Consider the following 26371-nt stretch of genomic DNA (forward strand, 5'->3'; position numbering starts at 1 on the left):
GGCTAATAGATAGTAAATAGATAGCTAGCCATGCAGCCAGCAACGGTGATCCCATTCAACCGGGAATAACTCAAATAGATCAAGTTAGCTAGCTAGCTAATAGAGACCTAATAGTTAGCTAGCTAGCTAGTTAGACAGCTAATAGATAGCAAATAGATAGATGGCTAGGTAGCCAGCAATGGTGACCCTGTTCAACCGGGAATAACTCTACTAGATCAAGTTAGCTAGCTAGCTAATGTATGACTAATAGATAGCTAGCTAGCCAGTCAGACAGCTAATAGATAGCAAATATATCGCCGGCTAGGTAGCCAGCAATGGTGACCATGTTCAACCGGGAATAACTCTATTAGATCAAGGTAGCTAGCTAGCTAGCTAATAGATGTCCGTGTCCAACGACGGCCATTTTGGGCTGGGAGAAAGGATCCGTGACAAAGCCGCGCGCTAATCTATGACTACGTTGGCGTTAGCCCCAAGCTAACAAAATAATAATAATAATAATAATAATAATAATAATAATAATATTTGATTTTAAGCGCCTTTCGAAACTCTCAAGGTCACTATCTCTGCATGTGAGCAGCGGCAGCCACACGCACCAGCGTTCACTCAACCAAAGTAACTCAAATAGATAGAAAGCTAGCTAGCTAGCTTATAGATAGCTACATAGCTAGGTAGCTACATAGCTTATAGATAGCTAATTAATAATAATAACAACAATAATAATACATTTCATTTAAAGCGCCTTTCAAAACTCTCAAGGCGTTCACTCAACCTGGAATAACTCAAATAGATAGAAAGTTAGCTAGGTAATATGTAGCTAATATCTAGACGTACCGGTACACATGGAAAACGAGGACAACCTGAAATAAAAATGTATTTGATGCCGTCTGAAAACCTTATGTTTGTTAGTCTGACTAACAAACAAGGCTAGCTAATAGATAGCCAGCTCGACAGTTAGTGAACTAGCTAGATAGCTGTATAGCTAATAGATAGCCAGCTACGTAGCTAACTAGCTAGCCATATAGCTAATAGCTAAGCAAATGGATCGCAAATAGATAGCCAGCTAGGTAGCTAGCTACTAGATAGTAAATGGATAGCAAATAGCTAGCTAGCTAGGTAGCCATCTAGAAGCTTGGTCAAACAACACCATTGACAATTATTTGGGCTTTTTGTTAGCATTAAAATACAAAACAAAACCGCCCAACCCCCCCAAAAAATCGGACCTTTGTGCCTGCAAGTTAAAAAAAATGTAAATCGCGTGTCCAAGTGTGGGGTCGGGGGTCAAGGGGGGGGGGGCAGTGTTCCACCAGCATGGTGGTCATGAATGAGCACGACGAGAACCTGACGCCCTGCAAACGACGTTGCGCTCCATTAGCTTCCGCCGTCATAATACGGTGCCGTGCACGCGGCGTCTCTCGATGCCTACGGAGCGTCATGCTAGCCGCCGGCGTAGCCGCAAACGTTTGCTAATCGTGTCGAGGGAGGAGGGGCTTGAGCTCCCGCGCCCGAAAACGGCTACGCTTCAGCGGCGCTAGTGTCCGTTAGCAAACCACCTTAAGTGAGGACAATGCAAAAACGGTCTTGTTTGCAGCACAAGGCGGGCAGTACCGCTGGTGCTCTTGACTGGTTTAGGTCTTACCGAGCTGTCATGTGGTGTTCCACAGGGCTCCATTTTGGAACCATTGTTGTTCTCACTATATCTGCTCCCATTGGCTTCTATCCGAATAATACATGGATTCTCGCTAGCTATCTATTTGCTATCTAGCTCCATGGCCGGCTATCTAGCTAGCTATGTATTAGCTATATAGCTATCTAGCTAGCTTTCTATCTATTTGAGTTACTTCCGGGTTGAGTGTGTGGCTGCCGCTGCTCACCCGCAGAAAAACTTATCCTGTCACTGTCAAGTGACCTTGAGAGTTTTGAAAGGTGCTTGGAAATGAAATGTATTATTATTATGTAGATAGCTAACTAGAAGTTATCTATTAGCTATCTGGCTGGCTAGCTATCAAGCTACCGACCTAGCTATCTATTTGCTATGTTAGTTTCTATTAGTTATCTTTGAGTGGTTTAGCAGGGTGGCTAGCTATCTCGCTAGCTATTAGCTTTCTGCTGGCTATTAGCTAGCTAGCTAACATTTTATCTATTTGAGTTACTTCCGGGTTGAAAAACTTATCCTGTGATTGTAAAGTGACCTAGAGAGTTTTGAAAGGTGCATATAAATGAAATGTATTATGATGATGATTATTATTAGAGGGCCATGCTCCATCGTCACGACAACAGGCAAAGGCGGTGCCGAGGGGCGGAGCCAGTCCCGATTTGGCGTATTTTGATGAAGTCCAGCTGCCGTTTTGGAGCCTATTTGCCAGTCTAAAGCGCGATGTAAATGCGATGGAAAAAAGGCTTTGTGCGGCGCGGCGTGTTATTGCTGCCCCGTTTGTTGTCTTTTGCCCCCCATTGGCGGTGCTTTTTTTAGAGGGCGCCGCCACGCCGCAGATGGAAAGCCGCCGCTGGCCGACCGCGGCTGCCATTTTACTAACGTGCCCATAAATGGCCGCCGCACCTGGTCCCGAGCCCGCGCACGCACGCACGCACGTACAAGTTCCGAGTGGAGGGGCCCGCTCGCCCGCCTTTGCATACGGTCTTCAAAGGTCACGCTGGGAACGGCGGTGGCGCTCGGGTCCCAGAAGCCCCGCCCCTTCGGACCTTTTGACCTTGAACAACAACTTGTTGCCACTCTGCAACTTTGCGCCTGTTGTGGCAACAAAGGCCTGCGCTAATCGCCGTCTTGTTGCGTCAACGCGACGCCGCCTTTCAACTCGCTTGCCGCTTGGACCCTTTCAAGTCTGCACACGCGACATTCTCTCCCCTTACCTTGAGACATACATCAATCAATCAATCAATCAATCAATCAATCAATCAATCAATCAATCAATCAATCAATCAATCAATGCATACATGCAAACATGCATGCATGTATGTATGTATGTATGTATGCATTTATTGATTATACATTTCCACATACACACACACATACACAAATACACACACACACACACACAAAACAAACAAACAAACAAGAAGCTGGAGTTGAACGACCCGACCCCGAACGCAACGTCACTCTGATGTTTTTCGGCCATCGCTAAGGTTTGCGCGTTGCCGTGGCGACGGGGTGCATGATGGGAAAACCAGAAAACATGTGCGCTCTTTAAACCCGTCGTGAAAAAAACACAGAGAGAGCCAAAAGTTGACACACGCTGGAAAAGCGCAGAAGATTGAGCGAGGGGAGGGAATCGAACGGGGAACCGCCGTCGCAAGGCCAAATAAAGTGAGTGTCTTTGTGACAGCCAAAAATATTAAAAACAAAACCACTTTTTCAAATTCATGCAAAAAAATGCTTGAAAAAAAGCCTCCGGTATGTGCTATCTATTAGCTAGCTTTCTATCTATTTGAATTACTTCCGGGTTGAGTGAACGAACGCTGGCGCTTGTGGCTGCCGCTGCTCACCCACAAAAAAACTGATCCTGTGACTGTAAAGTGACCTTGAGAGTTTTGAAAGGAATAATTTAAATTAAATGTATTATTATTATTATTATTATTATTATTATCATTTGCTCACTATTTGCTATCAATGAGCTATCTGGCTGGCTAGCTGCTAGCTATCTAGCTAAGTATCTGTTGGCTATCGATTGGCGAGCTAGTCAAAGACAGTTATTCATTCTGCAGCACTTGCTGTACCCTCTTTGTGACATGAAGCAGTTCGAGATGAAAGAGGAGAGGATCAAAGCGTCATTTTCAGCAGTGGATCAGGGGCGTCATGGTGGAATGCAATACAATCCGCTTCAATTCCAAGCGGCGACACTTCCACATAGGCATCGCTGCTCTGCAGACTGGATGGATTGAAAAAAAGTCCAAGGAAATGGTGAAAGTCTCCACTTGGAAAAAAAACCCGCCACGTTCTTTTCACGTTAGCGCTTTTAACGGGCCGAAGCGGAGCCGTTTTGACATCACGTCAGCGTCGCTTGCGGTTTGGCTCGGAGGCGGCCAACAACAACGGCAGCCACGAGGACCACGAGGCGCTCGAGCGCAACCCAAATCATGAGGAAAGACGAGCGCGCGTGGCGCTAAAACAAATGGATTATTATTGTTATTATTATTATTATCATTTGTTAGCTATTTGCTTGAAAGTTTTGAAAGGCGCTTAGAAATTAAATGCATTATTATGATTATGATTAGCTATCTGGCTGGCTAGCTAGCTACATCTATTCACTATCTAGCTGTCTGGCTATCTAGCTAGGTATCTGTTAGCTAACGATGGGCTAGCCAGCTAGCTATCTATCTATTTGAGTTATTCCGGGTCGAGTGAACGCTGGCGCGTGTGGCTGCCGCTGCTCACCCGTAGAAGAAAAAATATCCTGTGACTGTAAAGTGACCTTGAGAGTTTTGAAAGGCGCTTAGAAAGAAAATGGATTAGTATTATTATTACTCAAATCAACAATTTGGATTTGATTGTATTTTTTTTATAATAATAATCCATGTCATTTCGAAGCACTTTTCAAAACTCTCAAGGTCACTTTACAGTCACAAGATAATTATTTTTCTGTGGGTGAGCAGCGGCAGGAACACGCGCCAGCGTTCACTCAACCCGGAAGTAACTCAAATAAATAAAAGGCTAGCTAGCTAGTTAATAGTAAGCTAATAGATAGCTAGCTAGAAAGCCTGCCAACTGGACATCTACACAGCCAATAGATAGCCAGCCAGCTAATAGCTAGCCAGCCAGATAGCTACATATATAGCTAGCAAGATAGCCAGCCAGCCACCCAATAATAACATAATAATCCATTGCGTTTCTAGGCGCCTTTCAAAACTCTCAAGGTCACTTTACATTCACAGGATCCGTCTTTCTGTGGGCAGCGGCAGCCACAAGCGCCAGCGCCAGCGTTCACTCAACCCAGAAGTAACTCAGATAGAAAGCTAGCTAGCTAGCTAAGAGTTAGATAATAATCACTCAACCTGGAAGTAACTCAAATAGATAGAAAGCTAGCTAAGAGTTAGCTAATAATCACTCAACCCAGTAGTATCTCGGATAGAAAGCTAGCTAGCGAGCTAAGAGTTGGCTCATAATCACTCAACCTGGAAGTCACTCAGATAGAAAGCTACCTAGCTCGCTAAGAGTTAGCTAATAATCACTCAACCCGGAAGTAACTCAAATAGATAGAAATCTAGTTAGCTAGCTAAGATTTCGCTAATAATCACTCAACCCGGAAGTAACTCAGATAGAAAGCGAGATAGCTAGCTAGCTAGCTAGCTAAGAGTTAGCTAATAATCACTCCACCCGGAAGTAACTCAGATAGAAAGCTAGCTAGCTAAGAGTTAGCTCATAATCACTCAACCCGGAAGTAACTCAGCTAGAACGCTAGCTAGCTAGCTTGCTAAGAGTTAGCTAATAATCACTCAACGAAGTAACTGAAATAGATAGAAGTAACTCAAATCGATAGAAAGCTTGGTAGCTAGCTAAGAGTTAGCTAATAAGCACCCACCCTGGAAGTAACTCAAACAGATAGGAAGGACAGTAGACCCCAGATGCACTGGACAGTTTAGGGGTGGGGGCATTATTTCCACACTGGGGACCAACTGCAGTGATTGTAAACGAGGCACTTGGAGGTCCTCAGACTTGATAGTCCGGCGCCAGGGTGGTCTCGGGTGGCCTCGGGGGGCCAAGGGCCTTTTTGAAGGACCCCGTGAGGTCGCGACAAGGCGACCTTTGCCACCGCCCGCCGGAAAGTTGTCTCATTGACGTTCGTTTGGTTTTGCAGGTGCAAAAGGGCGCCGCTATTTGAGGTCGGCTCTGGACCCTTCGCGTTGGCTAATGTTAGCATCCAAACCTCGCAAGCTAGCTCACCTTACCTTTATAGATATAAGGCCAAAACTACCAGCAATTTTTTTGTTCGTCTTATACATAAAATAAGGTATTTTTTGTGTCGTTTTAAGGCTTAGAAAATTAGAAAATGATGTTTTATGGGGACCTGGGAACGGATTATTCTCATTCTAATGGTTTCCTATGGGAAATAAATGTTTGGGATACACACTTTTCACCTTCCACACTCTGTCTGGGAACCTTTTAAGTTTGTAAGCCAAGGTATCACTGTACGTACTTTGTATTTTTCTGTTCAGATGACTTTGATGTTTGAGATTTGGTTGCTGCTGACTTGATTTGAATACAATTCGTGCTCCTCCCCCCTTGCCTGCTTTTTGGGAGCGAATAGATAGCTATTAGCTAACGAATAGATGAATAGCTAGCTATTAGCTAGCGAATAGATAGCCAACAGCCAGCCAGCAAACAGCTAGCCAATATTCAGTGACAGCTAGTAGGTAGATATCTAATAGCTAGCCATTAGCAAGCGAACAGATAGCTATTAGTCCGCTAATAGATAGCTATTAGTTAGCAAATAAATAGCTACCAGCCAGCGAATAGATAGCTAATAGCTAGCAAATAGATAGCTATTAGCTAGCGAATAGATAACTAATAGCTAGCGAATAGATGGCTATTAGCTCGCGAATAAATAGCCAACAGATAGCGAATAGATAGCCAACAGCCAGCCAGCGAACAGTTGGCCAATAGTCAGTGACAGCTAGTAGGTAGATATCTAATAGCTAGCCTTTAGCTAGCAAACAGATAGCTATTAGTCCGCTAATAGATAGCTATTAGCTAGCAAATAGATAGCTACTAGCCAGTGAATAGATAGCTATTAGCTAGCGAATAGATAGCCAACAGCTAGCGAATAGATAGTCAACAGCCAGCCAGCGAACAGTTGGCCAATAGTCAGTGACTAGATAGCTAACAGCTAGTGAATAGATAGCTATTAGCTAGCGATAAGAGATCTATTAGCCCGCAAATAGATAGCTCTTAGCTAGCAAATAGATAGCTACTAGCCAGCAAATAGATATCTAATAGTTAGCGAATAGTTATTAGCTAGCGAATAGATAACTAATAGCTAGCGAATAGATAGCTATTAGCTAGCGAATTTATAGCCAACAGCTAGCAAATAGATAGACAACAGCCAGCCAGAGAACAGCTAGCCAATAGTCAGTGACTAGATAGCTAACAGCTAGTGAATAGATAGCTAATAGATAGCCATTAGCTAGCGATTAGAGAGCTATTAGCTGGCGAATAGATAGCTATTAGCTAGCGAATAGATAGCCATTAGCTAGTGATTATAGAGCTATTAGCTTGCGAATAGATAGCTATTAGCTAGTGAATAGATAGCTAATAGATAGCCATTAGCTAGCGATTAAAGAGCTATTAGCTGGCGAATAGATAGCTATTAGCTAGCGAATAGATAGCCATTAGCTAGTGATTAGAGAGCTATTAGCTTGCGAATAGATAGCTATTAGCTAGCGAATAGATAACTACTAGCCAGCAAATAAATAGCTAATAGCTAGCAAATAGATAGCTATTAGCTAGCGAATAGATAGCTATTAGCTAGTGAATAGATAGCCATTAGCTAGCGAATAAATAGCTATTAGTACTTGAGACGTGAAACAAAATGGCAGACCGAAGGATGGTGTCAAGCAAACAAAGAGCAGAATACTAAGTCTTGTCTTGCAAAAAATAAAAACTAAAAGAAGGAATGGAAAAGTGAGGAGAAGACGCAGAGAAAAGCCCTTTGGAAAAATGCCTCGCACGCACCCACATAAATGTCACACAAGATTTAAGCGACGCGCCGCGCAGGCCCGGCCGGGCCTGCAACCTTTCGGCCCCACGTTTGGCTTTTTCCCAGCCTCCTCGGCCATTTTCCATTTCCAACAAGTCATCTGCTCTCTTCTGTCTGCGAGTCATCAATGTCCTGATCGAGGACGATCCGACGCTTTTAGCCAATAAGACGAAAACCACCTTAGATAACTCATACATAGCTAGCTAGCTAGTTAGATAGCAAATAGATAGATAGCTAGGTAACCAGCTAGCTAACCACATAGCGAATAGATAGCTAACCAGGTAGCCAGCTACATAGCCGGCGAGGTAGCCAGCCGTTCAAAACTCTCAAGGTCACTTTACAGTCACAGGATAACATTTTCTGTGGGTGAGCAGCGGAAGCCACACGCGCCAAACTTCACTCAACCTGGAAGTAACTCAAATAGATAGAAAGCTAGCTATTAGATAGCTAATAGCCAACTAACTAGCAAGACAGCTTATGTATAGCCTACTAGATAGCCACCTATCCATCCAGATAGCTAATAGATCTCAACATCAAGAAGAACGTGATCAAGAGAAATTCATTTGTTTGAATCACAAAAACTTTATTCGTCCCGCAATGGGGAAATGTGCAAATATATATATATATATATACTGCTAAAGCCATTTTCAAGATGGACTTTTCAAGAATAGATGGACATTATTAAGAAAGGTTAGACAACTCCGTAGCTAGCCAAAAAAGCTAATAGTATTGCATTGTTATTAATTGGTGAACATTGGAATAGTTTCATGGCATTGCAGCAAATGGCGAGCAGCGTTTGTTGACATTTTTGTTCTTTTTTTTGGTTGTTTTTATCATATAAAAATGGCAGCGTTAATCACCTTGGAGAAAAAAAGACATTTTCAGTGGGTGAGAGTGGCGAGCAACAGGCAAAATAGGCTCTTTTGGCTGCCAAATGGCTCTTCAGTTTGTTTGTTTTTTTTTGTTGCTTAAATTAATGCACTACCAAAAATCTTGTAAAATCATGTGGAAAATGGAATTACTCGTGTAAAAAAAAACACACCATATCAAATATTGTTATGTATATGGCATGTTTTATATGTGCACAGAGTAGTGATGGGAATTGCGGCTCTTTTCAGAGAGCCGCTTCTTTTGGCTCGGCTCACTGAAAAGATCCGGCTCTTTTGGCTGCCAAATGGCTCCCCAGTTTGTTAGTTTTTTTTTGTTGCTTAAATTAATTAACTACCAAAAATCATGTGAAAAACTAATTACTAATGTAAAAAAACTACACTATATCAAATATTTGTATTCATATGGCTTGATTTCTATGTGCACAGAGCTAATGGATGATAACTTTGACTTTCCCTATGGTTACTGTGGTCTGATGATCTGCTGTCACTCATTTGCTTTTCATATTCATAATGCTATCATACCAACTAGTCAAAAATATCATCATCGTGAATAATAATAACAGCATAATGTGATAACATTTATCCACCTGACTACCCGAACCCCCATATTCTCCTCACTGCTGCGTGTGTCTGTAATTCTCCCCTCCCTCCTCTACCACGGATATCGACCAATCACGTGTGGCTTTAACTGAAGACTGGGGGCGGGGAATAGAGGGGAAAAAAATCGGCTCCCATTCCCGGATCCTTGTTCGGCTCTCTTGGTTCACTTCAGAGATCCGGCTCTAAGAACCGGCTCGTTCGCGAACGACACATCACTAGTACATCAAGGCGCAGTGTGACATACAAGTGCCACCGTGACGTCATCACTCGTGTCAATTAGGGGATTGGGGGGGGGGGGGTGAGTTAAGGAGGGACCATCCCAAACCACTCCGCCATCACAACGACCCCCCGTCGCACATCCGACCGAAAGCGTTCCTCGCTTGTCTCTGATTGCGATTGCTTTTGCCTGGATGCCCAGCTGTCCCGAGCGAAGAATCAAAAGGCAAAAGACTCCATTTCCCCAAAGTGTATTTGCTGCGTGGCGGCTATTTATGAGCTGCCCTGCGAGTCTTTGCCGCTTCTTTTCCAACGTTGACACATGGCGAGAAGATGGCGGCCCCTTTCAACTCGCACATCTGCGCGACAGCGGAAACGCCCCAAAAAATCTTGCCTGCCGCTTTCATTGTTACATTCGAGGTATCGCATGTGTGTGTGTGTGTGTGTGTGTGTGTGTGTGTGTGTGTGTGTGTGTGTGCGTGTGTGTGTGTGTGTGTGTGTGTGTGTGTGTGTGTGTGCTAGCAAGTGAGCAGGCCGGCTGCTGCGAGCTTGTAAAAAAGTGCAAGATGGAGATTCCACATGCTTATCCAAGGAGATAATAAACAAAAGGGGGTGAGCAGGATGGGGCGGGGTGGGGCGGCTGATATATTGGGCACATGTGGGCTCTTGGAAGGATGAAGGACGGAGGCGGGAAGGGGGGAGGGGGGAGGGGGGCCTGTCCGGATACTTCTCCGAGAACAAGATGAGCCGACTCCATCACATGGTCGCAACTTCAAGAGATTCCCGCCTCCACGGGATGCCCCCCCCCCCCCTCCACGTTTTCCGCCGGCGGACGGGCAAAAGTCAAATACAGTCATACCTCGGCTTATGAACGTAATTGGTTCCCTGACAGAGTGTGTCAGGCGAAAAGTGTGTATCCCAAACATTGATTTCCCATAGGAAACCATTTAAATGAGAATAATCCGTTCCCGAGTCCCCATAAAACCTGATTTTCTACTAAATAAGCCATAAAACTACACAAAATAGATTATATTTTATGTATAATAAATGTGCTAGGGTATTATAATTAAAGAAATAAACCATACGGTATATAATCAAGTCATTTTATTGACCTATGCGATGGTCGTTGATGGCTTGATGAAATGACTGGCCGCTTTCATCAGCATGAAACACTTGATGAGGAACGGAGCCTTCTTCTTTCGCCAACTGCTATAATTTTATCTAGTTCCTCATCAATTGTGTTCTGTTTAGCTGGGTTGATCGCTTTTTGCATCAAGTGTACAGATGGCTCGTGCGGGTTATTTGTGGAGCCTGATTGAGGGGAATTTTTACCTTGCAGTCTACACTCTGCCTTTGAACTATCCAAGTTGAAACCAGTCCAAATGTCACTGTTTTCTCTCCATTTTCTCACTCTCTCTCTGTCGTCTGCCTGTCTCTTTAATGTTTAAACCAATCACGTGGTTTTAAGTGAAGACTGGGGGCGGGGAATAGAGGATAAAAACTGTCGGCTGCCATTTTGTTGTCAGAAAGGGCTCGTTTGCCAATGACACATCACTTATTGTGGTGTGTATCCCAAAAAATAGTTTGTATGCAAAGGTAAAATTTTCATCAATTTAATGTTCGTAAACTGAAAAGTTTGTAAGTAAAGGGGTTCGTAAACTAGCTATTAGCTGTCTAACTAGCTAACTAGCTAGCTAATAGATAACTTGATCTTTTTGAGTTATTCACGGTTAAGTGAACCCTGGCGCATGTGGCTGCCGCTGCTCACCCACAGAAAACCTGATCCCGTGACTGTAATGTGGCCTTGAGAGTTTTGGAAGACGCTTAGAAATCAAATGGATTATTATTTTTTTTTAAATCCAATCAAATCAAAATGGTAGCATCCGATTCTTCTTTGCGTTTGCATGATGATATTGAGAACAGTGCCTCCTGGTGGCCAAGAGGAGAACACTCGAAGGAGCAGTTATCTTCAATGAATAATAATAATAATAATAAATAAGTAAAAAAAAAAACAACAACAACCTAAATAACAAATAATATAACATCACACAGACAGAGACAGATCAAAGCGTCCTTTTCAGCAGTGGATCAGGGACGTCATGGTGGAACGTGCTCACCCACAACAAGATAAAGGTTCCTGGCAACTAAACGTTTGCCATGGCCGTGATGATGACATCAAGTAAGAATTAAAAAGCCAAAAATATGGGGTGGGGGGTGAGCGCTTGTAAAAGGTGCACCCCGTGACGGGAGGTTGTCACGGCGATGATCCAGGAAACTGCCAACTTGCATCAAGTTGTGATGGGGGGGGCGGGGGTCCGATTCCCATGAAACGGCTTCCATATTCCTTTCATTTCTTCCCCGCCAGCAATTAGTCGCGGTGGGGGGTGGGAGGCAGCAGGCGTTATCAAAGGAGGCGGTAGGGGGGGGCGGGGCCGGGCATGTGCGCCGACGTCCACAAAGCACAATGAAATATGAAATATCCAATTTCGCACTCGTAAAAGCAAATGTCGGGGAAGAGGAGCCCCTTTCACGCAGGTAACGCAAAACATTCGGCGTCCGCTCGCCGTCCACCTGCTTCGGTCTGGTCCACTGTGCTTGTCGTTTAGGAATAATAACAACAATAATAATAATAATAATCCATTTAATTTCTAAGCACATTTCAAAACTCTCAAGGTCACTTTACAGTCACAGGATATTCTTTCTGCAGGTGAGCAGCGGCAGCCAAATCCTCCAGCGTTCACTCAACTCAACCCTGAAGTGACTTAAATAGATAGAAAACTAGCTCGCTAGCTAATCGATAGCTAATAAATATAATACGTAACTCAAAGAGATAGAAAGCTAGCTAGCTAGCTAATAGATAGCTAATAATATTAATAATAATAACTCATATAGATAAACAGCTAGCTAATAGATAGCTAACAACAATATGCTAACCCTAACCCTAACGTTAAAGCTAAAACCAAGTGTAAACGTGCATTTGCATCTCGTTGTTTATTTTTGGTCTGACGTGGCGGCAGAGCAAAGGTGGCATCAGGCGGCGCAAAGACACATGACCTTGTTCATTGTTGCCCAACCAAAAACTCCAGAAGTTCTGGGTGCCCTCAGAGACGTTTGGGAAGCGGCTGGTTTGGGGGGGGGGGGCGCGGGTGGTCTTTTGCGGTTCGGAGCGCCAAAAGGCCGTAAATGCGATGCAGGTGCGGGTCGACGCGCGCTCGCAGCAAATCAATCGCGCGCTGTCAGCCGGAAGATTCCAGAGCGTGAAACGACACCTCCACTTGAGCGATGCGCCCCCTCCTCCTTCTCCCCAGTGGTTGACCAGGCGCTGACCCCCCGCCCCCCCCAGCGCTCACCTGCCGCCGCCATCGTCGACGACCCGGATAATCCCACGCCGCCTTTTGCCATGAGCGCCTTCACCTTCTTCTCCGCGATGGAACATCAAAGACAAGTTGGGAATAGATAGATAACTAATAGCTAACAGCTAGATCGCTAGCCAGCCAACGAGATAGCAAATAGAGAGCTAGTTAGCTAGCTTGATAGATAGCCAGCTAGATAGCAAAAAGAGAGCTAGCTAGATAGACAGCTAGATAGCAAATAGAAAGCTGGCTAGCTATCTCGATAGCTAACAGCTAGATAGCAAGTTTGATAGCAAATAGAGCGCTAGCTAGCTAGCTCTATAGATAACAGCTAGATAGCTAGCCAGGCAACTAGATAGCAAATAGAACGCTAGCTAGTTAGCATGATAGCAAATAGAGAGCTAGCTAGCTATTAGCTTGATAGCTAATAGCTATATATATAGATAGCCAGCTAGATAGCAAATAGAGAGCTAGCTAGCTAGCAAAAAGAGAGCTAGCTCAATAGATAGCCAGCTAGATCGCAAATAGAGAGCTAGCCGGCTAGCTCGATAGCTAATAGCTAGATAGAAGGACCTCGCGGGCACACCCACGCCCGAGGAGTCCGCCACCGTTGGGGTGATGAAGCCGCTACGAGCGTGGCGTCGACGCACCCGCATTTGTCAGCTGTGGAAATGCAAGTGTCTCATGTTTATGCAATAAGATGTTTTCTTTGCCCTCAAACAAGAAACGGCGGCGCGGTGGCGGAATGTTTAAAGTCCATCCTTTGCAAAATGGCGCCCCCCTCACCCCCCCACCCCCAACTTGGTTCCGCCGCGACTAAACGGGAAGCAGGTGGGCATCCTTGGAGGCCGTAAGAAAACAGCCCCCAGAGTCTCATCAGGCTTCCCCACCGCTGCGGCCTCCTTGACCATCTGTAGCCGCAGAGGTCAAAGGTCAAGTCAATAGTTCAGGGGGGGTTGCCCCCCCCCCGAGCAAATGTTCGGGTTGGCCTGCTTGGCAGAGTTCCGTGCCCAGCGTTTCCTTTCATATTATATTAGCTAGCTAGATAGATAGCTAGCTATTAGCTAGCTGGCTAGCTTTTTATCTATTTGAGTTACTTCCTGGTTGAGTGAACGCTGGCGTGTGTCGCTGCCAAGTGACTTTGAGAGTTTTGACAGGCGCTTAGAAATTAAATGGATTATTATTATCATTTGCAAGCAATTAGCTAGATAGCTAGCTTTCTATCTATTTGAGTCATTCCAGGTTGAGTGAACGCTAGCACGTGTGGCTGCCACTGCTCACCCACAGAAAAAAAATATCCTGTGACTATATCCTTGTGACTTAGAAATAAATGTGACAATTAGCTAGATAGATAGGAGTTTTTGAGTGAACGGGCGCGTGTGGCTTAGAAATTATCCTGTGAAATGTGATTGAGGGTTATTATCAAATGTATTATTATTATTATTGTTATCATCATTTGCTAGCTATTTGCTCTAGCTATCTGGCTGGCTAGCTAGCTATCTATTCACTATTGTAAAGTGACTATAAAGTGACCTTGAGAGTTTTGAAAAGCGCTTTGAAATCAAATGGATGCTGATTCTTTCCTCCAGTTCTCAGTTGACTCCTGACCGAGACGTGAGGCGAAAGACGCCTCGATGGCCGCGGCGGCGTCGGCGGCGCTGAAACCAGAGCCGCTTTCTTGCGAAACGCCGCCATGAGTCACACGGGGGGGAGGGGAATGGGGGGTGGGGGTCTTTTCCACTTTTCGGGGGATTAGCCGGCCGGCAGCGCTCGCTTCCAGTAGTGTTTGTTTAGCCGCCATTTCTTTTAAGTGGTGTCACGCTTTTGGGGGGGGTCGGACGGTCGTAAAATTCCAAGGGCTTCTGAGGAGGGGGTGAGGGGGGGGGGGGGGTTGAATAAAAAAAAAACAATGAAATTAAATAAAATTAAAACAAAATAATAATAATAATAATAATAATAATAAAGTAACTCGGCTAGAAAGCTAGCTAGCTAATAGATAGCTAAAAATAACTAGCTAGGTCTTCACTCAAACTTTTCTGATGGGAAAGATGCATGTCTGCTACAAGCTAAATGTTGAAAACATTTAGCAAACAATAAAAGTCGGAATTCTGAGTTAAAAGTCAGAATTTTGAGTAAAAAAAAAGTCGGAATTCCGACTTAAATGTCTGTGCGTTATTCCGGGTTGAGTGAACACTGGCGGCTGCGGTGTGGCTGCCTCTGCTCACCCGCAGAAAAATAATAATAATACATTTAAAAACATTTTTGTTCTTATTTAGTTTTGAAAGACGCTTAGAAAATGAAATGTAAGATTATTCTGATTAAAAAAGCCACTTTTGTTTAGCGTCAACACACACTGACAGAAAGAGAGAGAGGGATTGTTGCACTCCAGGAAGTGCTTCCTTTGGGGTCAGCTCACCCATCACGTGACAGGCGTCGCCTTCTCGCAAAACAAAGTGGGCATCACGTGATCAAACATGTGCGAGGGGGCGGGGAGGGCCGTCATTTCACGTCGACGACGCGGGGAAACTCCATTGTGGAGTGCGAATTGCGCCATCTGCTGGAAGCTTGTTGTTCGAGCCCCTTCGAATATTTACCAGCCTTTCAAAATAATTACAACAATAATAATAATAATAATACATTTAATTTCTAAGCTTCAAGGTCACTTGAGCAGTAGCAGCCACAGGCGCCAGCGTTCACTCAACCCAGAAGTAACTCAAATAGGTAGTAATGTAGCTAGCTAGCCAGCCAGATGGCTAATAGATAGCAAATAGCTAGCTAGATGTCTCTTTTAATTATAATTATATAATTATATATTTACTTTCAAAATTTATAATTATAAGTTTTGAAAGGCACTTAGAAATTAAATGTATGATTATGATTATTATTAGCTATCGATTAGGTTGCTAGCTAGCTTTCTATCTATTTGAGTTACTTCCGTGTCGAGTGAACGCTGGCGCTGGCGCTTGTGGCTGCCGCTGCTCACCCGCAGAAAAAACGTAATAATACTTTAAAAACATTTTTGTTCTTATTTAGTTTTGAAAGACGCTTAGAAAATGAAATGTAAGATTATTATGATTAAAAAAGCCACTTTTGTTTAGCGTCAACACACACTGACAGAAAGAGCTTCAAGGTCACTTGAGCAGTAGCAGCCACAGCTAGCTTTCTATCTATTTGAGTTACTTCTGGGTTGAGTGAACGCTGGCGCTTGTGGCTGTCGCTGCTCACCCACAGAAAAACGTATCCTGTGACTGTCAAGTTACCTTGAGAGTTTTGAAAGGCGCTTGGAAATGAAATGTATTATTATGATTATTATTATTCCAAAACAGGCCAGTGGGGCCTTCTTCTTCTTCTTCTTCTTCTTCTTCTTCTTCTTTTGAAAGGTGGCCGTGCTTCCGCCATGTTGAAGGCGCATGTGTTTGTGGCTTGTCACAGTGGATACTTGGCACCGCTGGCCCCCTCGCCTCCCGCGAACGGACGCATCCGCCATCTGCGAGCCGTTAAGGACGCTTCATCTCCATCTCGCCGATGCAGAAGACAAAAAAAAAAAAAAAGACCCCCCATCTGCCCCTCATCTGGTCAGCGCAAAAATGTCCATTTGCGCGCCATTTTAGTTGAAACGTTTTACATACATAGATATTAGTGCTCTCTATTTGATATATATATATATATATAGGGCCGACAACCCCCAGCAAATATTAGGTCGCTGACGAAGCCTCTTGAATAAGAAGCGACACCTTGAAAGAAGTACCGATGACGCCTTTTTGCGTTCTTTTTGTCTTTCTTTTTCAGTACCTGAACTTGTGGGATGGCACGACGAGCGACCAATCATCTGTTTCCACTCAGCCCCGCGTTTTGGGATGCGCAGCCGGCGCGTGATGGATCCCAGCAGATGCGTCGCCGCCACGCTTGGACGCATTAAGATCAATTGTCAGCTCAAACGCTTTTCCTGCCCTTTGACCTGCCGGGGGGAAAAACGGCGTGGGATGAAGCTGTGAAAGCGGCCTTCTCGCTCTCGCCATTCGCACAATGAAAACGGATTATTATGACTCTACCATCATTTGCTAGCTATTTACTATCTATCAGCTATCTGGCTGGCTAGCTAGCTAGCTTATAGATACCTAGATACCTAGCTCGAGCTAGCTACAGATGACATTTACAGAACCTCTAAACCTCATTTACTAATTCCTAGCTATCTAGCTAGGTAGCTAGCTAATGTCTTGTATCGGTACTCTGAATCGTTATCTGTAAGTAATCAAAAGTAATATCCGAGTAGTGGCTAAAATGGCGGACATGGTCCTTTATGACCGAAACGTCACATTGGCCCGAAATGTAAGCGACTTTTGCCGGCAGAAAGGTGGAGATAATTGTCTATAGCGATTGTCATCACGTCAATATTTCTCGATTTATTTATCGAGCTATCCACCTATCTAGCTAGCTATTTGCTATCCAGCTCCCTGGCCGCCAGCTATCTAGATATCTAGCTAACTAGCTATCTAGCTGGCTGGCTAGCTATCTAGCTGGCTAGTTATTAGCTATCTTTTGGCTAGCTAGCTAGCTAGCTTTCTATCTATTAGAGTTACTTCCGGGTTGAGAGAACACTGGCGCGTGTGGCTGCCGCTGCTTACCCACAGAAAAACGGATCCTGTGACTGTAAAGTGACCTAGAGAGGTTTGAAAGGCGCTGAGATATTAAATAATAATAATAATAATAATAATAATAATAATAATAATAATAATAATAATAATAATAATCATAATAATCATAATCATAATAATAACTTTCATTTGTAAGCGCCTTTCAAAACTCTCAAGGCCACTTTACAGTCACTGGATCAGTTTTTCTGTGGGTGAGCAGCGGCAGCCACACGCGCCAGCGTTCACTCAACCCGGAATAACTCAAATAAATAAAAATCTACCTAGCTAGCTATTAGATAGCTAATAGATAGCCAGCCAGCCAGCTAACAGATAGCCAATAGATAGCCAGCTAATCAGCTAATATATAGCTAGCCATCTGGATAGTCAGACAACTAGCCAACTAGCTAATAGCTAGCTAGCTAGCTAGCTGGATAGATAGCTAACAGATAGCCAAGTACATAGTGCCCCGAATCTCCATCAGTATTCTCAGCAAAACATGCTAACTATGTTAAAATGCTACATGTGGCTAATTTCTTCATTGCTAATAAAAATGCGATGTGAAGCCGTTAAAAAGCAACATTTGATGACACGCGCAGACAGAGTGTCATCAGAGAGTGACATCATAATTACATAAATGTATTATGATTATTATTATTATGACCCTTTATGATCATTCTATATTCACGCTGCATTGACGGCAAACCTCCTCGATGCAGACACGATATTCAAAGGCAAGCATAAAAAAGAGACGATTCGAATACAGAGCGGCGTTGTGAGATACAGTGATACCTTGGCTTACGAACTTAATTGGCTCCCGAAGAGTGTGTAAGGCCAAAAGTGTGTCTCCCAAAAATTAACTTCCCATAGCAAAACATTAAAATGAGAACAATACGTTCCCAGGTCCCCATAAAACATCATTTTCGACTAAATAAGCATTAAAAATACACAAAATAGACCTTATTTTATGTATAATAAAGTTGCTATGGTGTTGTAATGAAGGAAATAAACTACACTGTATAATAAAGTGGGTTATTTTTACCTTTGTGATGGTGGTTGATGGCTTGATGGAATGGAGTGGCCGCTTTCATCATCATGAAACATGAGGAACGTAGCCTTCTTCTTCCACCATCTTGAGGAATGATTTCTTGTAAGCTTTGGCAGCTTCATCGTTACAACTGGCTGCCTCACCATGAACAATGACACTATGAATCCCTGTACGACGCTTCAAGTTCGTGGCTCGCCTTGAAATCATCAATGGATGACAAACTTGCAGGTTGCCTCTTGACGATATCCGAGTAAAGTTGCCGTACTTTAATTTTATCTAGTTCCTCATCAATTGTGTTCTGTTTAGCTGGCTTGATGGCTTTTTGCATCACGTGTACAGATGGCTTGTGCGGGTTATTTGTGGAGCCTGATTGATGGAATATGTTAACCTTGCAGTCTACACTCTGCCTTTGAACTATCAATAAAGTTGAAATGAGTCCAAATTGCACTGTTTTCTATCCATTTTGCTCACTCTCTCTCTCTGTCGTCTGTTCGTAAAGCAAAACGTTCGTAAGCCAAGGTATCACTGTACAAATGGCATTTGATATTTGAATGAAACGGCACGCCAGCGACCGGAACCTTTTTCAAGGTGACCCGCAACTTTTTCCTGCCTCGCCGGGGCCGCAAGGTCATCCTGCGCTGCTTGATTTGGCTCGCATTTACATCCACTTCCTGTGCGTCGGCCCCCAGAAGAAAAGGCGGCGAAGGCCCCGCTAGCGCAAGTCCAGATCAAAGATCAAAGCGCTTTTGTGAATTGAGCCCCGGATATTCAAATGAAGGCCCGTGTCGGGATGAAGCGCTTTGAATGCGCCGGCCGGCAAACCGAGGATGCTTCTCAAAAGCACTCTTTGAACTTTTTGTCTGCGTAAGCTCTCAGCGGTACAGGAGTGGTATCGCCTCATCAGCATAACTAAGCCTATGTGGTCTCAGAAGTCTGTTGGAAGAACAATTTTAATAGCTTCTTTTACTCCCTTTTACAATAGAAGTAATCATTGTCGCCTCAGGGAATAGTCCTCTGCTCCCCCCAACCTTAGAGCAGGGACCTATCATAGCAGAGGTCTGGCACCGCCACCCCTGGACTGTTGGGATATCTATCTATCTATCTATCTATCTATCTATCTATCTATCTATCTATCTATCTATCTATCTATCTATCTATCTATCTATCTAAAAGTACCAGCAAATGTTTGTTCGCTGACGAAGCCTCTTGGATGAGTAGTGAAACGTCCGACACCTTGAAAGAAGTACAGATGACGGCTGAAGGAAGAAACCTTATTTGAACTTTTCTGGCTATTTTGGATCCCAGGATCCAATTTGATTGACTTTATTTAGCCACATAATTATTTATTTGTGTTAATTAATTAATTAATTTCATTATTTAATTCTTGTTTTTATTTGTTTATTTATTCATTTATTTATCCACATACAGTACTTATTCCTTATTCATGTGTGTTTTATTTATTCATTTATTCATTTATTTTCATTTACTTCTGCACTTGTTTATTCATTCATCCACATATTTATGTATTTTTTCATCCACTTATTTATTCGTTTATTCACCTGTACATTAGCACAAAGGCTAGCTAAAAAGGTCTTTAGCTATATTGTCTGGCTGTTATTATTATTATTATTATTATTATTATTATTATTAAAAGAGAAAGAAAAGGCCAAACGTGTGGTGGGAAGTCAAGTATTGGGCGGTGCTGCCACCTGGCGGTCGATATCAGAACTTCGCGGAAGTGTGCCCCAACACCTCGGCGCTCCTCACTTTTCTCAAAATTTGAAAAAAAATGTACCGCTTTTTACGTCGAAAAACATTTTGTCCACAAACTGATCTTGGACACTTTCCACTAAAAGGCGCCCCGGGTCTCCTCCCGCCTTCAGAACGTGGCAGCAAAGTGACACATTCGAGTCAACATGGAGCCCAAAACACACCCGAGGAAGACAACAAGATGATCGACAAGGCCTTCTAGCAATAGGCGAGAGCGGCGGGGGAGAAAGGCGGGACATCCGCTGAATCCAACCAATGGACGAAGCTACCATCCAGCTCCACTTTAAATATGTCAGCAAAATAGCACGAAGGGGGAGTGAACTTGACGTCTGCAGTCATATTTTCGACAAACATTCCATTATTTTCCATCTGCCGCCGTGCGCCACTTTTGCTTGGGCCGAGAGGTAAATAAAGCTCGCCGGGGGGTTTCGGGGGGGGGCATGTCGCCGTGTGCGGTGCGTTTCTTCCCCCGCTGTTCGTAGCTGTCAAAACTTTTGGGACGCCGCCGCGACGTTCGCTTTGCGAGAGGCCGAGAGGGGGAGAGAAAGTCCGCGCCACACCGCCAGAAAAGCAGCTAGCTCCTTAGCCACCTAGCTTAGCCTTAGCTTAGCCTTAGCTTAGTTTAGCCCCGCCAATGACGTGTGGGGGGGGGGGGACGTGTGTCCGAAAGAAAAGAACCCAAATGACCGCCAAGGCGCAAACATCTTCGACAGAATAGCCGCGTGTAGTTACCTGGAGGCCCGCTGACTGTCCCGATTTGAGTCGCTCATGTGACGTTCCGCCATGATGGCCACCGTTTTCCCCCCTTTTTTTTGGTCAGCCATGATCCTATCCAGAGTCCGCTTCAAGCGTTCGGCCCTTTGCTTGCGTTCAAGAAGATGATTTGGCACGCTACTTAACGCTCGCAGCGTGTTATTTAAATAAGTAAATAAATACAAATAAAATCAATTTTGCCACTTGCTGGAATGTGAATTCTTTGCCGTTTGTTAGCGAGTGTTAGTGATGTGACAAAATGTTTTAATAAAAATTCATCACACATGTTCTAATACCATATTAAATTTACAGGACAACCGACACCATTTTTTGTTTCCTAACTGATATCAGGAAAACGTTTTATAGCATCTAAATCTGATATTTTTTAGTCAAATGCAAAACACCAATAAAAATGACAACCGACGCCTCCGGACAAGTTGTGTCCATAATTTGTAAAATCACTTTGAATGACTTCTACTGAGCGTATTTTACAAAGATTCCATCGCATATAGCTATATTTTACCTTTTAAGAGTCGCGCTAAATATTGAGGAAGTCTTGTTTTTGAGTTTGTGATGATTCCTGACGTGACATCACGTCAAGAATGCCCCTGACCGAGAAAGGAAACATTGTATATATACATATTCCTTTCATTCACGTCAATGCATGTTGTGGTCTGAAAAGTTCATGTTGATCCGTGTTGATGGCGAAATAAGAAGGAAAACACATAAATAACGCCATGGTGAATTGTTTTGTGTTGCACCAAGACTTTGTGTCGCATTCTCGGTCAGGGGCGTGTCACAACCGGAATCGACATCAACTCACAAACAAGACTTCATTAATATTCAGCGCGAGTCTTAAAATGTAAAATATAGCTGTATGCCGTGGAATCTCTGTCAAATGCGCTCAGTAGAAGTCATTTTACAAATTATGGACGCAACTTGTCTGCAGGTGTCGGTTGTCCTTTAAATAGCTTTCAAATGACGTATCAATTATTGTTCTATAACAAATAATAAGGAAATAATGGAATTTTTAATTTTGGAAATATGAGGGGATTTTCTGCCTGTAATCACACAGTTAAAACAATGAAAATCTGTGAGAGAGTTCTCTACAGTTTAAACAATCATAACTTTCTTCATTTTTGGCATATCTTAACGAGTAAGGTACCATTGGAAAGCTTGAAATTCTAAACAATAACAAAAAACACAAGAAAAGATTGAAAATATAAATGAGCAAATATCAACGATCGAATGCAGGCAGGTTATTGTCAAAAATCCAAAATGGCCGTCACTGAATACTAGGAAAGAAAATTGCCAGCTCTAGAAATATAGATGCTAATGCTTCTTTTTGCTTGAAATTTGCTAGTTATGGAGTAAAATATATATTCTAGCACTTCTATGAGTTATAAAAATACAACTTACTCACCTTTATGAACTGTAGTTTTATCAAAAAGAGCGTCAACTTCAATCCATTGTTTTCCCCGTTTCTCGTTGTCGTATTGGGACATTTCAAGACGTTTCATACGTCATCATAAGCTGCATAGCTTGGAAAATCCCACCAAAATCTATCACGTACTTCACAAAAATGCAATGATATACCACTGCGAGTACAGAGTGCGCTCTCTTCACTGGACAGAAACAATCACGGTGGAATATAGCGAACCGTAGCGTACCTACAATGACGCTGAGATCATGAGGTCTCCGTTTCCTTAAAAGTATGGATCAAATTAGGAAATCGAGACACACAAGAAGTCTACAGAGGTGGAGGGAGGGAGAGGATCTGAGGTAACGAGAGGGAATAGAAATTGGAAGAAGGTCAGATAGGTATGTGGGGGGGGGGGGGGCAAGGTTATGGATAGCTTTAAATGTAAAAAGAAGAATTTGAAAGTTGATTCTATATTTGAGCGGGAGCCAGTGGAGCTCTTGGAGGACGGGGGTGATGTGGTGAAAGGATGAGGTTCTGGTGATGATCCGGGCTGAAGAATTTTGGACCAGTTGAAGTTTGTGGAGAAGTTTCTGAGGGACACCAAAGAGAAGCGAATTGAAATAGTCAATGCGGGAGGTGACAATACGGTGAACGAGGATAGCAGTGGTGTGAGGAGTGAGAGAGCGGCCAAGACCGTTGATATTGCGGAGGTGGAAGTACGCAGATTGGCTTAAGTTATTTATATAGGAGTGGAAAGACTGTGTGCTGTCAAGGATGACACCTAGGCAAAAGACCTGATGGGAGGAAGAAACGATCGAATTGGGATAGCCCAAAGTCCACCATGGGGGGAGGGGGGGGTTCTAATTCTCACAATGGAGGGCAAGAATCATCGGAAAATCACTACGGGGGTGTAGATAATCAATTGATACCTGGCGGCACTGACACGGATTGTTTTCCTCAAAGGTGGTCTGCTTGCAGTCCATGTCCAGCCATTCCGAGCCGTCAGGCGGTATGTCCCACGCCGGGCCTTCCCCGGGCGCGGGCCTTTCACCCGGCCCCATCCTGGGCCCCAGCCCCGGCCCGGACCCGTCTCCCGCCTCCGTTCACAGCATGATGGGACCCAGCCCCGGGACGCCCAACGCGGCCCACGGCGTGCCGGGCCAGGCGCAGGGTGACTTCTCGCAAGACGTGATGTATTCCATGCACAAGGTCAAACAAAGTCCACGCAATTCTCTTCCGATGAATTCTAATGAAATGGCAGCTTTGCGGGTTTCTGCTAAAATTGTGGTCTTCGCCGATGTTGATTTTTCAGCCCATGGAGGGAATGAACGACAAGGCCGTGGCGGACGGCGTGCACTTTGCTCACATGAAAGGCGTGGGCATGAGATCTCTCCACAGTGGCATGGGCCCCCCGCAGAGCCCCATGGAGCAGCATAGCCAGGGTACATTTCAATGTCTTTTCTGTTGCACGATTGTCCATGCTTTTTGTCGTGTTCTGTGACGTGCTTTGTTCCAGCCACATTTGTTGCCAAAGCCAAATACAGTAATACCTCGGCTTACCAATGAACGCCTTGACTAACAAACTTTTCGGCTTACGAACGTTAAATTCACGAGAATTTAATCTTGGCATACGAACTATTTTTCGGGATACACACGGAGCGCCACAATGACTGATGTGTCGACAGAGAGAGAGTGAGAAAATGGAGAGAAAACACAGTGAAATTTGGACTCGTTTCAACTTTATTGATAGTTCAAAGGCAGAGTGCAAACTGCAAGGTTAACATATCCCATCAATCAGGCTCCACAAATAACCCGCACAAGCCATCTGGACACTTGACGCAAAAAGCTATTAACCCAGCTAAACAGAACACAATTGATGAGGAACAAGGTAAAATTAAAGCACAGCAACTTTACTCGGATATCGTCAAGAGGCAACCTGGAGTTTCGTCATCCATTGATGATTTCAAGGCGAGCCACGGATGGTTCGAGAACTTGAAGCGTCGTACAGGGATTCATAGTGTCATTGGTCATGGTGAGGCAGCCAGTTGTGACGATGAAGCTGCCAAAGCTTTCAAGGAATCATTCCTCAAGATGGCGGAAGAAGAAGGCTACGTTCCTCATCAAGTGTTTCAGGCTGATGAATGACCATCCCAAAGGTAAATAAAAAGACTTTATTGTACGGTGCAGTTTATTTCTTTCGGTTCAGGTTGTACCCCGCCGAGTGCCTGAAGACGGTTCGGAGTATGATCCCGCGACTCCGGTGGGGATACAGCGCTTTGCAAACGGAATCAATGTATTGATCGATTTAGTCTCAGGAAGTCTGGGCCTAAAATGGAGGTTTTTATGACTGTGACTGAATCCGAAAGTGCTTCGCACGCTGGGTCCGAGAGGACAGTCATTTCATCTGTGCTGTATGTCATGCGTATGAGCATATTTGGAATAAAGCTGACTTTGATTTTGTAAACTAGTTTGTATGCCCAGATTTTATTGTCGCAAATTTAATGTTCATAAGTTCGTGAGCGAAAGCATTCTTACGCTGAGGTATCAGTGTACTAGCTATCTATTGGTTATCTATTAGCTAGCTAGCTAACGTTCCATCTATTTGAGTTACTTCTGTGTTGAGTGAACACTGGCATGTGTGGCTGCCGCTGCTCACCCACAGAAAAACATATCCTTTGACTGTAAAGTGACCATGAGAGTTTTGAAAGGTGCTTATAAATGAAATGTATTATTATTAGTATTATTAGTAATAGTAGTATTACTGTAGTATTACTATTAGTGTTAGTATTAGTATGATTATTATTGTTATTGTTATTGTTATCTAGCTAGCTATTTAGCTATGTAGTGAGCTAGCTATTAGCTATCTATTAGCTAGCTAGCTTTCTTTCAACTTGAGTTACTTCCGGGTTGAGTGAACGCTGGCGCGTGTGACTGCCGCTGCTCACCCACAGAAGAACTGAGCCTGTGACTGAAAAGTGACCTTGAAAGTTTTGAAAGGTGCTTAGAAATGAAATTTATTATTATTATTTATTATTGTTTGTAGTATTATTAGTATTATTATTACTGTTATTATTATTATTATTATTATTATTATTATTATTGTCTAGCTAGCTATATAGCTATTAGCTATCTATTAGCTAGCTAGCTGTACGACTGAGAGCTTACACAGACATTATTATTATTATTTATGATTTAGTCTAGAAGACGTGGACTAACAATACATCTGTGGCCTTGCACCTTGTTTCTACTTTAGGCTACATGTCCCCTCATCCTTCGCCGATGGGCGTGCACGAGCACACGTCCAGTCCTATGTCCGGGGGCGCAGGACCCACGCCGCCCCACATGACCCCGTCCCAGCCGGGTCCCATGATGCCCATTGACCCGCAAGGGGGAGGCGGCGTAGCCAACATGTCCGCCATGGGTCAGCAAGGTCGCGGGCCGTCCACGTTCAATCAGGCCCAACTGCAGCAGCTCCGGGCGCAGATCCTGGCCTACAAGGTCTTGGGCCGCGGGCAGCCGCTGCCCGAGAACCTCCAGCTGGCCGTGCAGGGCAAGAGGAGCCTACCCACAATGCAACAGCAGCAGCAGCAGCAGCAGCAAGCCGCCAGTGGCAGCCCTTATAACAGACCTCAAGGTACCACAAAGGTTGCCGCAGACACAAACTTTGTCCTTCTTCTGATTGTGCCAGGGTCTGAAATAACGTCTGCCCGGACGCCCGTGGCGTGTAACTTTTCTGTCGGCCGTACAACTTACAAAACGTCTACGCCCGGGGTGGCCGACAACTTCCTCAAGGAAAAAAAACGAAAGATTAATTTTCAAATCAAACGTTTGCTTTATTTAGCGAAAGAAAATTGAAAGAAAACAGCAAAACCCTTCACTAAATCGCCATGGTGGGGTGAGGTTCATTTTGGATCGTTCCTACAACCGACTTCTTAGGCAACATAGGCTTAGTTATGCTGATGAGATGACAGTAGGGAT

At 44.0% G+C, this 26371-nt stretch overlaps 1 protein-coding gene and 1 long non-coding RNA gene across 2 annotated transcripts in view; one reads left to right on the forward strand and one right to left on the reverse strand.

Annotated features, from left to right (window-relative positions):
* Positions 1 to 14500: 14500 nt before the first annotated feature.
* LOC148899859 (uncharacterized) lies at positions 14501 to 21286 on the reverse strand. The gene is made up of 3 exons (XR_016114826.1): positions 20950 to 21286; positions 16561 to 16726; positions 14501 to 14630 (listed from the first exon to the last, which is right to left on the reverse strand). It is a non-coding gene; the product is annotated as an uncharacterized LOC148899859 (long non-coding RNA).
* The window catches only part of smarca2 (SWI/SNF related BAF chromatin remodeling complex subunit ATPase 2), a 29076-nt gene continuing 23169 nt past the window's right edge, over positions 20465 to 26371 (forward strand). The window contains exons 1-4 of the mRNA XM_088995349.1: positions 20465 to 20621; positions 23357 to 23602; positions 23706 to 23835; positions 25647 to 26027. Of these exons, the coding sequence (XP_088851475.1) occupies positions 23375 to 23602; positions 23706 to 23835; positions 25647 to 26027 (739 nt within the window). The 5' untranslated portion in view covers positions 20465 to 20621; positions 23357 to 23374. The remainder of the gene's footprint in view (positions 20622 to 23356; positions 23603 to 23705; positions 23836 to 25646; positions 26028 to 26371) is intronic.

Source organism: Hippocampus bargibanti, linkage group LG04 (genome assembly GCF_051943395.1).
Source record: "Hippocampus bargibanti isolate YZ-2025 linkage group LG04, ASM5194339v1, whole genome shotgun sequence".
NCBI lineage: Eukaryota > Metazoa > Chordata > Actinopteri > Syngnathiformes > Syngnathidae > Hippocampus > Hippocampus bargibanti.